Source organism: Strigops habroptila, chromosome Z (genome assembly GCF_004027225.2).
Source record: "Strigops habroptila isolate Jane chromosome Z, bStrHab1.2.pri, whole genome shotgun sequence".
Classification (NCBI taxonomy): Eukaryota; Metazoa; Chordata; class Aves; order Psittaciformes; family Psittacidae; genus Strigops; species Strigops habroptila.
In genome coordinates this window covers 5,267,993-5,281,718 of record NC_044302.2, presented here as the reverse complement: position 1 = coordinate 5,281,718, position 13,726 = coordinate 5,267,993, and the positions used below count along the sequence as shown (strand labels likewise).

Genomic DNA, 13,726 nt, shown 5'->3' with positions numbered 1-13,726 from the left:
AAAATCTTCCTCCAAAATCTAGAGGCCTTGTTGCCTTCAAGCCCAAACCATTCCGGGCCAGGATGCCCCAAAATAGCTTGCAGTGCGTTGATGCCCTTCTGTACCAGTAACTGTCAGAGATCACTGACAAGGCTTAGCACTTTGCCATGCTGTGTTCCCAGTAAGGATGTGAGGTTTATAAGACTCTCTTTTCAGTTTTCACTGAGCAATAGTAACCTGTGATTATGAAGAGAAAGGAAGTGGGGTGTAATTTCCTGTGCTGCCAGCTGCTCCCAGATTGCAGAAGGGCCTGGTAGGTGAAATAAATAAATAATAGTTCTATCCCAGAATCCAGGGCAGAAAAATTAAGGCTAGCTAGGATGAAAATCCTGTGGGAAATTTGCACTATAGCACTATGACATTGTCACCTCTTTACCAGGGAATTCTTTTTCCAGCACAAAGCTAGAGCCTGTCGGGTTTCTGAAATTCCTGTCAGTTGTCTTTTTTCTATCTTCTAGGAAGTTATTTAAATTGACAGCGACACGTAAAGTTACAAAGTCCCTGAAAATAGCCTTTTACTACATCTGAGAATACAGGAAGCTGTGGAGGGAGAGCATCACTTGAAGGAAACATCTGAGTACAAGGCACAGTGGTTTGCTTTCACAGAGACCCACCTTCAGGTTTTGCCTACCGCCAATGCTTTATCAGACTTTGAATCTAAAGGGGGCTTTTTAATGTGGTCTTTAATAAGTAGAAGATGAAAGACCATACGTGAAACTTGTGGTGTAATTGAGCAAAAGGTCATTACCTGAAGGCCACAGGAAAAAAATGGCACCTGCTTTGGTCTCAGTTGAGATCATTGTCCTAAACTAATGCTGTGCCTTCGACCTTAAAAGAGGTGTTTGAAATAGTACAAAGTTAAATCATAAGGAAGCAAATGTTAATACAGATAGAAAATACTGAATGGTTTTTAGCCAGGTAGAAGTTTTTCCGTTGCCCTTTCAACCTTTTGTCTCATCTAACACCACACATTCTGGATTGCACTCTACTGTTACTCAGTAACTTTGCACAGTTCAATCTAGTCGCATTTTTTTCTCTAGCAATAGTAAATCAGAACTGTCCCTTCTGGCTTCAGTACAACCTTTTTACCTGCAGAAACAAAGCAAAGGTCATTGTTCCTGCTGTAAAACTATTGGGATGCTCTTCCCCAACCACCACGCCTCTGGCCGGATGCCACTCATCCACCTCCCAGCACCTGATGACCTTCACTGCTCTTGTTACTGCAGCAAGTGAGTTAGTCTGGTCCAGTACACTTCAACATTATATGACAGTATATTTTATTACTTATGACTTATGGAATTTACTGTTTCCACATGCAATCATAGGATACTCACCATCATTGCTGTGCCTGGATGTACTTTTTAATGCTAACTGTCCAAAACAAGTTTTTAAACAAAACATACAAACAAACACACACTAAAGTAGTGTTGTTTTTTCAAACTGATCACATATATTTTTAAGAGAAGCCTAATGAAAAGTAAGTGGGCAGTGCTTGTGGACTGGATTAAATCCTCATATCACTAACAGGCATTTAAAATTTTACCTTTTATAAATGCATCCCATGTTGTTTACACCTGTTATCTTGATTCATGCCAGCAGCCACTTGGGAACAAACTTTATGCCTGATTAATTCTGCCATTCCAGTTATCTAGCTGTCTTTACCCTTGCTGTAACTGATCTGCTGGGGACAGTGGTAAGATAACAAGTTGAGCCTGCGCTTGGAAATGGCAACAAATTAAATAATACCTCATTGCACACAGATAAATAAACAAAGAATCACATCAGCTATATCGTGCTATTTGATCAGCTGCAGAAAGCTACAGTGCTGTAAGACACCTTTCAAGTACTTATAAAACAGGGGTTATATCCTGACCTGAGGTTACATCTGTTATTGACTTGGCTGGTACCAAGGGAGTTAGCCTTTGGTGGATTGGAACACCTAGTTCCCACTGGCATCATTAAAAATCCAGAAGCCTAAAAGCTGAAACACCCACCCCAAAAACCTGATAAAATAATCACATTTTTTTTAGTCATCATGAGCTAATATACACTGAAATTTTTCCTGTATCTCCAAGGTAACTTAATTGTCATCACCTTTAATACTGAGCAAAACATCTAGAGAATAGATGCTTAGTTAACAGGTACGCAGTGTTTCATATACTAGATTGCTGAAGAGAAAAAGAACAAGATCAGAGATACTTAATTCATACAGGGATCATAGAGAACATGACAGATTCCACAGGTAAAGCAAAGTAGAAACGGTATATTGTAGTAATCAGAATAACCCTTATTATGAGACAGTAAGTCTAAAGGAAAGATTTAGATTTTTTGGTGCAATAAATTTCACATGTGCAAGCTGTGACTATTACCTACATCATGTAAGAACTAGACCAGTGCTGGAAAGCCCAGTCACAGTGCCTGGAAGGTTTTGTCATAGTGCCTGGAAAGTTTTGCCATTGTTACTAGTAGCAAAACCGGCATTAATCCATAAGAAAATGGCTTGCCCTTGGATCCTGAACAGGGAAGTTGAAACAGTAATGGCTTTAGATGAGAAATCCTTTAAACTGGTCAGAAACCCTGTATCCTCAGCCCTGCCAAAGACTTGGTGCAGCTGCTCACCATCACACTGGCAGAGCCGACTGCAGGATTTTGACCCATGAGTACCCATCAAGCTGTGCTCCCTTGTGTCTTCAGTCCCATCCGACCACAAAGTGCCCTTTTCTCACTCTTTTCAGTGGCAGGGACAGTACTGCAATATGAAGGTAACAAACGGATAGCACAGTTCAAAACCCTCCCAGCAGAGAGGCACACCCTCCCAGCAAGTGCAGCCACCCCAGCTTGATGACCAAAGAGGCAGAAGCAACTTTTGGTTGGGTGATTGTTGTTTCCTCCCCTCTTTCTCACTCACTTAAGACAGCTCTTATCACCTGGAGTCTGTGCCATTGACATCTAGTCATCATTCTTGCACTGATGCTCTAGCTTGGCATCCTTATTAAAGAGCCATCAGGGCTTATTCTTTTGTCAGTTATGTAATAAACCTAGTTTTAATTGTAGTTATCTGTCCTCATTTACACAACTTCTAAGCTGCAGCACTTTCTCACACTCTTAATTTCTGCTCCTTGGCACTGTGTACTTTGTTCTTTAGCAAATGAGCACTGAGTACCTGAAGCTAATGAAAAGGCGTGTTGTACACAACTCTGTCTTCTGGGGTTGAGTGGATGCAATCCAAAGCTTGTTTTCTTCAGTTCTTTTTTCCTTCAAAACAGAAGTCCTCTTGCTACTGTAGCTCTTCTTCGCCTTTTGTCCAGGCTAAATAAGAGGGGAAGGCACTATGTTCATTTAAATGCCATTATTTAGTGAAGGTATGACTTACTTATAACAGATAGGTGAATTTATTGTTTAAATCAAAGTATTAAAATACGTGTGTATAAATAAATATAAGCAGCTAAGGTGCTGAGTCTCATTATCCCATATACACAATAGTCTGTTTTTTAATTGGTTATTAAACAGTGAATACTCATTAAAAGCTCAGTTCATTAGGAAAAAAATAGTATGATGCAATTAAACTGTACTACAGACTAATTAATAAGGAAATTGGGGCAATTCAAATACCTTTAAAGAGATGGAAGTGGGGACAGCAGGCAGCATGCACTTGTACCAGTCATCTTCATTAGCCTAGCAATGGATTTTCTGTTATTTTAGAGTTTTGCTGAGGGTTCTATTTTTCGGGTTTAGTTCCAAAGGAAATCTTAAGGGTGGGAATCTTTTCTAATGCGGGTCTTCAGAAAGTCTGGAAAAATGCTCTTAAAAACAAAAAAGATAATAGATTTATATAATACTTACCCCCATAACACAGTCAACTCTCACTTTGTTTCTGTAGATCCACTCTCAGTATTCTGTATCTTTTTTCTTTAAGAAAACACCATTGAAGAAGCCTGCTAGCCTTTTTTGTTTTAAGCACTCAATCCAAAAGTTAACCTGTTTAGAAGTCAGATGTCACGAGTCAAGACTGTGAAAACTTGCCACTCACTGTTAACAGTACTAGTATCACACAGTCAAGTAGCAGAGGGCCCTGTTGCAGAGATTTGCTAAATATAGTTGTTTACACCCAAACCCAGAATGGGCTTCAGACTAAAACCCAAACTAAAGTTTGACAGTGCTGCTGGTGTTTGTGAGCTGTTCCCCTAGAAGTATGGGGTCTTGTGTATCTTGGTGAGAACTTCACAAACCAACCTACTCTGATTTCTGCCCTTAGGAGGCTAGTCTTCCATTACACAACACAACTTTACTGTTTATTATTCTAACCAAAAGTAAATCATTGGTCTGAGACGTTAACGTCTAATGTTTAACTGACCTAAGTCCAGTTGGCTGACTCTCTCTGTTTTATACCTTATATGTATTGCTGTTACCTTGTATTTATTTATACATCAGGTGCATTTACATCAAAGCATAAGACTATAGACCAAATCAGCTTTGATTCACTGGTATTTTACTCCCAGTTTGTAGAATTGTAAATTACTCTGCAGAATGGCAAACACTGATCCGACTGTTAGATCCCTGTGCTCTATGGCTGTGTTAAGGAGCAGAACCTGTTCATGGACACTCATTCATTTGAGAGACATGTCACTGGCCTAACACAAAGGGTTTCTTTCAAGCCCTCCCTTGTATTTTATTCTGTTATTTCTCTGCTAATAAATAAATAAAATCCCTATCGGTTTATGGCTGCAAGAGATGAAAGAACTTTTTTTTTCATGTCATCATCGTGTAGTGCTGATGGTTTCTGGCAACAGTTAAATCCTGGCTCAGACTTCTGTTCTGTTTTCCTTATTAGCATTTCCTTGGTTATCCCTGCCAAAGCCTCCTGGACATTTCTGAACTCTGTGAATTGTTGCAAATATTGCAACGTCCAAGTGTGAAATGAACTGCATAGAAACTCCTGGGAACCTGTTAACAGTGTATTAACAATAACCCCAAGTTCACAGAAAACAACAGGCACCTGTTCAATGGGGAATGTGTTCTTAAACTGTCAGTCAATTATCACTGCATATTTTAGCATCATTTTTTGCACCTTATCTAAGACCTACCATGAGCCTTGAAAGCCTCTTTACAAATTTAAAACCAGTCTTCACAAACCAAGACAAAAATGAGACTATGAAGAACTGGAATATTCAAATAAGTTAGCATTTTAAAAGGATTATAGCAACATTGGTATTTGTTGCAATTCTGGTTTACTTGAATGGGAATTGAGATGACAGTTTATAAAAGCCAGGCACTTAATCTTAATAATTACCTCTAAGGTATTATAATCATACAAGAAAGATTTGCTTTAAAAAAAAAAAAAAGAAATTTAGCTGAACAAACAACTCTTTCTTGTAAGAGTGAAATACCTTAAACATTAAATAATTATAGTAAACATTTTCAGACTGGGAAGCTAAAATTTACTGTCTAAAGGTTTTTAAAAAGTTTTACATGTTTAAAATTATTACCTGCATTATAAATACATTTGTATTATCAACAGCCTACAAGAAAATTAAAAGACGTCTATATTCATATAGTGGTGTAGGAATGATGTGCAGCCCTAAAAAAACTTAGCCCTTACTCATATATAGAATATCGGAGCTCTGAAGAAACACATTTTCTGGATTGCATTAATGCAGAACAAACCTCTTTCTCACTCTGGAGACATTTCATGCTCCGTGACCATGTGTCAGGAGCTGACACAAGGTCTCTTCCACAGCACCCATAGAGCCCCTGCAATCATTCTGCCAGGCCTTGTATTCTCCCTGTAAGAAGGTGGTCAAGAAGATGTTCTTGAACAGAAGGAATTCTGCCAGAATCCAGTGGCCTCTGCAGCCTGCTGCCATGCAGACAGTCCAACATCTGTCAGTGAATGACTCCCAGGAGACCAGTGGAGTGCTGCGACTGAAGAAGAATCTAGAGAGCAAAGTGTTTATTAACACCTAAGTAAATTCATCAGCCAGAGAGCTGTTCATTCATTACAGTCCATGGGTCTGTCACTTGTGCAAGTCTTATCTAGCTACAGATTAGGTTTTTCTTCCTGTCCACTTGATAGCTTTGTCAGCCAAACTCGGCTGGCTTCTTCAGAGCTCAGTTATACTTTTTATAAGTCCTCTAGCCTGATCTAACCTGTCTCAGAATAATGATTAGTGTCCTATTAGCCATGGTCTTACTCCTGCATATTCAACTACTCTGACAGTATGATGGTGTATTTCCATTTTATGATAATACTAGACAAATTTAACTTCTGAATTGAGTCTAGAAGCTTCAAGATTGACATGTCTTTCTAGTCACAAACAGCTGTACGTAATCTCAAATGCCATCCTTCACATCCTTCAGGACTGGCACACAAAATTATTTCACGTAATGAGCATTTCTAAGGATGAGGAGGTGAGAGAGATAATTTGCTACCACATGATTGAGTGACAAATACTGAATGCTTGATATCTGAATTACTGTCTCTTATATGCTACACAGATTAATCTGTGTCTGAAAATATTTTCCACTTACAGAGATTGCTCAATAACAGTTCAGAGGTATGCACACACCCCCCATATATAAATGTATGAGCACTAAATATGTATGGCTTATTTCAAATTAAGCTTCTAAGAAACAAGCAGAAAAGCCGGATAATGGATCCAGGTAATTTGCCTCATAAACAGGCAGGTTGGATTATAAATATGTTATTCTTTATCATTACCCAAAATATTATTGAAAATTACATCAGAGCTATTATTCAGGATGTTTTATAGAATCATAGAATGGTCTGGGTTGGAAAGGACCTTAAGATCATCTAGTTCCAACCCCCCTGCCATGGGCAGGGACACCTCACACTAAACCATGTCACCCAAGACCACATCTGACCTGGCCTTGAACACTGCCAGGCATGAAGCATTTACCACTTCTTTGGGCAACCTGTTCCAGTGCTTCACCACCCTCACAGGAAAAAACTTCTTCCTTATATCTAACCTAAACTTCCCCTGTTGAAGTTTGAAGCCATCACCCCTTGTCTTATCGCTATAGTTCCTGATGAAGAGTCCCTCTCCAGCATCCTTGTAGGCCCCCTTCAGATACTGGAAGGCTGCTTTGAGGTGTCCACACAGCTTCTCATCTTGAGGCTGAACAGCCTCAACTTTCTCAGCCTGTCTCCATGCGGGAGGTGCTCCAGCCCCTGATCATCCCTGTAGCCTCCTCTGGACCTGTTCCAACAGCTCCATGTCCTTCTTATGATGAGGATACCAGAACTGTACGCAATACTCCAAGCGAGGTCTCATGAGAGCAAAGCAGAGGAATAGGATCACCTCTTTTGTGACCTGCTGGTCACGCTTCTTTTGATGCAGCCCCGGACATGGTTGGTATCTGGGCTGCGAGTTCAGTTTCTCATCAACCAACACCCCCAAGTCCTTCTCTGCACAGCTGCTTTGAATCACTTCTCCTCCCAACCTGTAGCTGTGCCCGGGATTGCCCCAACCCAGGTGCAGGACCTTGAACTCTGCTTGGTTGAACTTCGTGAGGTTGGCATTGGTCCACCTCAAAAGCATTTTTCTCCTATTACAGCAAAAAACTATACCATTCTATTAACAATACAAGAAATGCTGAAGTAAAATCTTTCTTCCATCACAACAAGGAACAGTTTTTAGCAGGTGACTGTTATGGCTATCAAACATTAGGGTGATCTAATGGTGTTAGGGCTTAGATACAGCAGTTACATATACAGACATACATGTTCATATGTGAGAGAGAAGTCTTTCCTCTGTGCTTCTGAGAGCAAGATTTTTTAGTAAAATATTGCTTTATCTCTGTCAGTTTACACTTATCCACACATAACAGTGAATGTTTGCAGTTACCATGTTCTGTAAAACATGGTAAGAAATTCTGGCTGGCACATATAATAAATCAGGAATAGTTTTAAAGACATGATTTTCATCTTGTAAGAGGTGTAAGGGACTGTATTTGGGAGAGCAATTAGTCCCCCATCAAAGACATTTTTCCTTCAACAATGATTATTAATGTGTATTTTGGAACCTACAGGCTAAAAATACATAACTTGATCTCTAGAGTTATGTTCTTCAGGGGCATTTGTTCTGCTGGGCACAGGAGAGATCTAGAAATACATATACCAGAAGATTGCAGATTTTTCCTGATCCATTCCTCTTTGTTTTTCCTTCCCTTAATCTTCTTGCACATCCCCCTCTCCCTCCACAAGTGATACTCTGATAATTCCTTCCTGCTTTCCTGTTATAATTTTGGATCCATGTTCACCCCTGAATCTGCATTCAGGCAAGTCACACTGACACCAACTCCAGATTTATAAAGGGCAAACGTGTTCTCTTTACTGCTCGTCACTATTAGTTGCCATTGTTTCCCATGTCAAATAACTTATATTATAATCCCTATAATTGCTGCATGTGTTATCTCTTACCTCTGTTATTCGTCTTCTGTTAACCTCTATCTCCGATTCATTTCTGGATTATGTATTTAGTGGACCAGGGGATGATTTTTCAGCCATGATCCAATTTACACATAAAGTAAAATATTCCCAAAATCATTCACAATTGCCTTCATTTCAAATAGCTGAATCTGTCACTTATGGGTGGTGTTTGCTAATGAAGCATCTCATTTTCTCCTTTCTTCTCACTTCTTTGCAGTCACACCAGTTGTAATCTAACAATGAATGAGATAGATTGATTAAATGGTTGAGTTACGCATGAAACAGTCCCAACTGGAAAAACTTTTCATGGTGGTTAAGTATTATACAGTTGTATAAACTACTTGAAAAATGAGCATGACTAACACAAGTGGTAAGAGCCCTTTGAAAACACCTTTCTGGGCAGAATTGTGAAGGTTTACTGACATGTGTATGGTCATGCCATCTCTAATTAAGCCTGTCTTATTACTTCTCTTACAAGAGTTTCAGGTTGAGCATATAAATTCTTGAGGACATTATCTGCTGTAGGTGTATAAATGTCTTGTCGAATAGTAGGGAGGAGATGTCTGTAGGGAAATTTAATACTTTTTATAAGACCATATGACATAATTGGGAAAACAGACAACGATTTGGACTCACAGGACCTTTCCTAAGTATCCAGGAAAAATTATTTTACTATACAGCTAAAAGAATGTCCATTTTTTTCTAACATGTCTCAGTTGGTCCACTAAAAGTATTATGAACCTTTCCTGTCTCATATCCTTCTATCTTATGAAGCCATTGCTACATCTACAGTATATCCAGCAAAAGAAAGTAGCTATCCGATAAACAGACTTCTCTTTGTTTTGTTTGGGTCTGTTTGCAGTAAAGTAAAAATAAATTAAAGGAAATTAAACAGCTTCTACTCACTTATCATCTTGCCCTGGGAAATCTATAATTCTTTTCTGCAGAATTAAACAGTTCCAGCACGCAATGTCTTCCCCAAAATGGCTAGAAATTTTTGATGAGGACACACTGCTGTGAAATGCTAGACATTAGGTGCTAGATATTTATACAGTCCCAGTGAATGAAAGAAATGCAGTGTTCATTTGCTCACTTTGAAGGGCCCTCACTTACATCCACTGGGTATCTTTCATACTGTTTGAGCTATAGATAGGCTATGAGGACACGCAATTCAGCTCTTGCTCAGCCTTGCCAAGAATGAAAGCCTTCCAGGCATGTCTTAAAAAAATAAAACCAAAACTAAACAAACGCAAAAAACCTCAAACCAAAAAACCTTCCAGTGCTTGAGGAATTTTAACCTAGTAAAAGGTGGCATTTACAGAGTTCAGTAGTTGAGAAGTATACATCTTCGCTGCAAGTTTGGACTCAGGTATATAATTGCCATGAAATAATGATATCACATTCCATGGATTTGCACAAGATTGTGGAGAATTATCCTCTAATGAACTCTACTTTTAAGTAAAAGTGGTATTGAGCGTGAGGTACAAATTATCAAGAATCTTTTATCTTTTACTTGCTATTGTTCATGATAATGTTGTCACCGTGCTTCCCTGTGCATGCCACCAAGCCTAGAATTGTGACTCGCATTGATTTGATCAGTTGCAGTGGTCAAACCAGGGTTAAAAGTACAGTTCTTAATGCAAGAAACATGGAGAGGAGGAAGCAGGGTTCAAAATAAATCCCACTTTGCAAACACACGTGGTAATTTAAGTTGGGAGAAAAGGCCATAACTCTATTCTCAAGGACGCAATTGGGAACAAGATTGGGCTGCAGGTAGAATTTAATTACCACATGGCTTTAAATGGTTATTGCTTGAAAGGTTGGTGCCAGAATCACAGTTAGATTCCTACTTTATAATAAAAACCAACCACCTCTCCCCCCAAAAAACCAACGAGAACACAAATAAAAACCATCAAACCACACACACAAAGGACTACAGTAACGTCTGTAAAGTGCATACATTTAGTAGCAAATGGCTTTTGTTGTACACACTTACTATAATTTAGACTGCCTTATTACTTGAATGCAGCCATTATATCTGTTTTGCTGTGGCCTTGGCTTTTCTAATTTAAATACCTTTGTTGGAACTTTAATTTGTTGAGGAAAAATATACTATTTGCAAAATACACAGATTTCTGACGAAACTCATAACAAAGTCAAATATTTCCAAGTTCTAATCATATTCAGCATTTTTGTTCTTTAAGTGTAGAAACATAATGAAATAATTCCATACTATAAAGCTTGATGAAAATGGCAATTAAAAAAAAATATATCTGATACATCCTATTCTTCACATTACAATGCTCTGTAAAATCTAAATCCTTATCTCCATTGCTAAAGCTTTCATTTCCCATCTTGATTAGGCAAATATTGAAAACAATAATCATTTTTCACTAAAGTGAGCCTTTAACATGGAGTAGAAAGAGTGCACTATGGATATTACATTTTCCACAGAAGACTGGCTTTCACATTAGTGTTTGCTATTAGCGTATTTCATGTCACTCCATCATACTGTCTTTCACTCAAATCCTACATTTGTTGGAACAGATGGAAAGTTGGTTTAAATTAATTGAAAGCATACTGTGCACAGCTTGTGGTACCAAGAACATGCAAAGAAGAAAAGAAGATATATCAATTTCCTTTCTAACATACCTATAACTGTGAGATATCTTAAGAAATCATCAAGATATTATGATGCTTTTTTTTTTTTTCTTCTTTTTTAGAGAAAGCTCTATTGCTTTGATATTAACAAGAGGAGGAAGATGTAGTGAAATTGGCTGGATACACACCATTTGGAAAGTAAATTCTGCCTGGAATGGATCATAATAAAATGTCAGAGAAAGCTAGTACTTGTTCTTTTGTTTCTGTAGCCTTATCTACAATTCTTAGAAATATTGACAAGCTTGAAGGCTAATTACCTCCTTGCCCATTTTGTTTCTACTACATCCTGTATCTGGATCCTCAGCTTTTCTTCTGTCATTCCTGAAAATCCAATTGTCTTCTCTGTTCTCTGAACCAACAGCCAAAGATGTTGTTAATGCCTGCATCATTTGTTTACCTGAAACCAAGAGGGGCACACTCATCTGCTTCTCTCGAGTGGTCAGTATAGGGCTGCTCTTCAGTACCTTTAGAATTGAAACCAGCTTCAAAATTATGAGGGTATAAATCATGTAACAAACAGTGGCTTTTTGACTAAGCAATAATGGAAAGTTTGATTGATTTATTCATTTGGTTCCGATTAAAATAAATAAAAAAATAAATAAAAAAATAAATAAACAAATAAATAAACAAATAGGTAAATCCAAATATTTGTTTCACAGTGGTGTAAAAAGTCAGGGCAGGAGGGAGCAGGTATTGGTATGGGAAGTGTTTCTAAGACGTATGGTGTCTGTTTGGTTTGTATGCTATGCTCTGCTAAAAAGGCTGCAGCGGGGTAGATGGCACAGGACAAGGTGAGACCCTTTAGCTCGAACAGGAAATGTTACATCTTGTAATGCAATGGCAAGTGCAAAACTCAATGAGGAAAAGCAGATTCTGGAGAGAAAGGCGGGAAAAACAGGCAGGAAACAAGAAACCTGCAAAACAAGTCTGCTGGTCTTGATAGGGAGCAGATGTAGAGTCAAAGCTTTAGAAGTGGTGGAAAGAAAGCTCCGTGCCCTAGAGGGACTTAAAGTGGGAACTTGTCGCAAACAAGAAATGCACTGAAATTAGCTGGACTGAGAAAGACCTCAAGGGTCCTGCACAAAAATGGTGAGAGATCTGTCATTTTAACCTGTCTTGCTGAATTTTCTCTGTTTCAAATGTTGCTCTGTTCTCGTTTGCATTCAGATAAAAGCTGGATTTGAGTTTTAGATCCCTTTTGCTAACCTTAGTGTCTCTATCTTACACATCTAATCTCTTTGATGTCTCAACACTGGCCACAGATTCCTTTTCTTCTCCAAAAAGGTCAAAAGGGTAGAAAACATGGAAAACACTTTTTACATTTGCTCTTTCAGTCTTGAAGAACTCCAAGGCTGAAATGGAACAAAACAAAACCAATACATTTTGCCTTTACAAAAGTAAAAATATTATCTGGAAAAGTTCAAAGAAACCAAATACATCCCACATTTTTGTCCAGATTAGTAAAGTTATTTTACATTTACCTTTGGGGGAAAAGTTATTTTATATTGAGACATTCCTCCCTTCCCCATTCTGACTATAAATATTGAACCGCTGTTGTTGGGGACCTTATTTCTGCCAGTCACTGCACACATTTGACCATCCCTACTCCTTGCAGGTCAGCTACAACTCTAGCAACGGTAAATGAAAAAAAATGAAATAATGCAAACCTTTCCCAACCTCACCTGTCTGGTTTCATTTTTCCACTTTCTAGAGAGCTTCAGACGTTGCAGCTGGGTCTATCTTCATTTTGTTTCATGATATGATGACATCACATATCCTCCACAAATGCTTACTTGTTGTATTAGATATTCCTGAAATGAAATTGTGCTCTTGTAAAACTTTACATAATTTTTGCCTCATTTACTTAATTTCTTCCACAGCTATCTGTATACCTCCTTGCTCTTCCCAAAACTTTTAAATTTTTCCCTTATTATTTTGCATCCATTTTCACTTATGTCCTTTAAAGTATTGCCTGCAGAATTTTCTTTTCACTTTTTTTTACGGATTCTTTATGACCACCTGAGCCAGCATTTCTTCCTCTGTTCTCAAAAGACCTTATCTCAACCTGTATCACAAGTCTTTCTTTGCCATGTTTGATTAATGGCAAAATTATCCTTCTCCCTGAATGCCAAACTCCTTCATTCATAAGCAAGTTGCATAAACATAATGCAAGGGAAAATTTGGCTCAGAGATCATAACTTCTCTTAAGCACAAGAAGTGCCTTAGTTCGTATTAGCAAAGCTCTTTGGAAATTCAAAGGATTGTACAGGTAATCATTATTTGATTAATAATTTACAATACCAACAGGACAGAAATGAAAATTGGAGAATGACAATCTTAAAGCAGCTGTATGCCTGTCAAATACGTAAATTTTTTACCCTCCTTACTCTGTTTGGGCACTGCTTAACCCCATGCTGTGCTGCCTTTCTAGACATAACCCCTACAACATTCATGAATAATTAAACAGTCATAAAGAAACAAGGAATGAGTGAGAATTAACTTCCCACCTCCTAGTGTCGCTTGAAGATTAATTCACCTAAAAACTAATTAGATGACATACCACAAGCGCAGAGCCCC

At 38.3% G+C, this 13,726-nt stretch overlaps 1 protein-coding gene across 2 annotated transcripts in view; it reads left to right on the top strand.

Annotated features, from left to right (window-relative positions):
* The window catches only part of CDH13 (cadherin 13), a 509,619-nt gene that overhangs the window by 487,577 nt on the left and 8,316 nt on the right, over positions 1-13,726 (top strand). Inside the window, exon 14 of one of the 2 annotated variants that reach the window (XM_030469854.1) lies at positions 11,212-11,229. The exons of the other annotated variant lie outside the window; for it this stretch is intronic. Within the exon in view, the coding sequence (XP_030325714.1) occupies positions 11,212-11,213 (2 nt within the window). The 3' untranslated portion in view covers positions 11,214-11,229. Of the gene's footprint in view, positions 1-11,211; positions 11,230-13,726 lie in introns of those variants that run through there. 2 annotated transcript variants of the gene reach the window in all.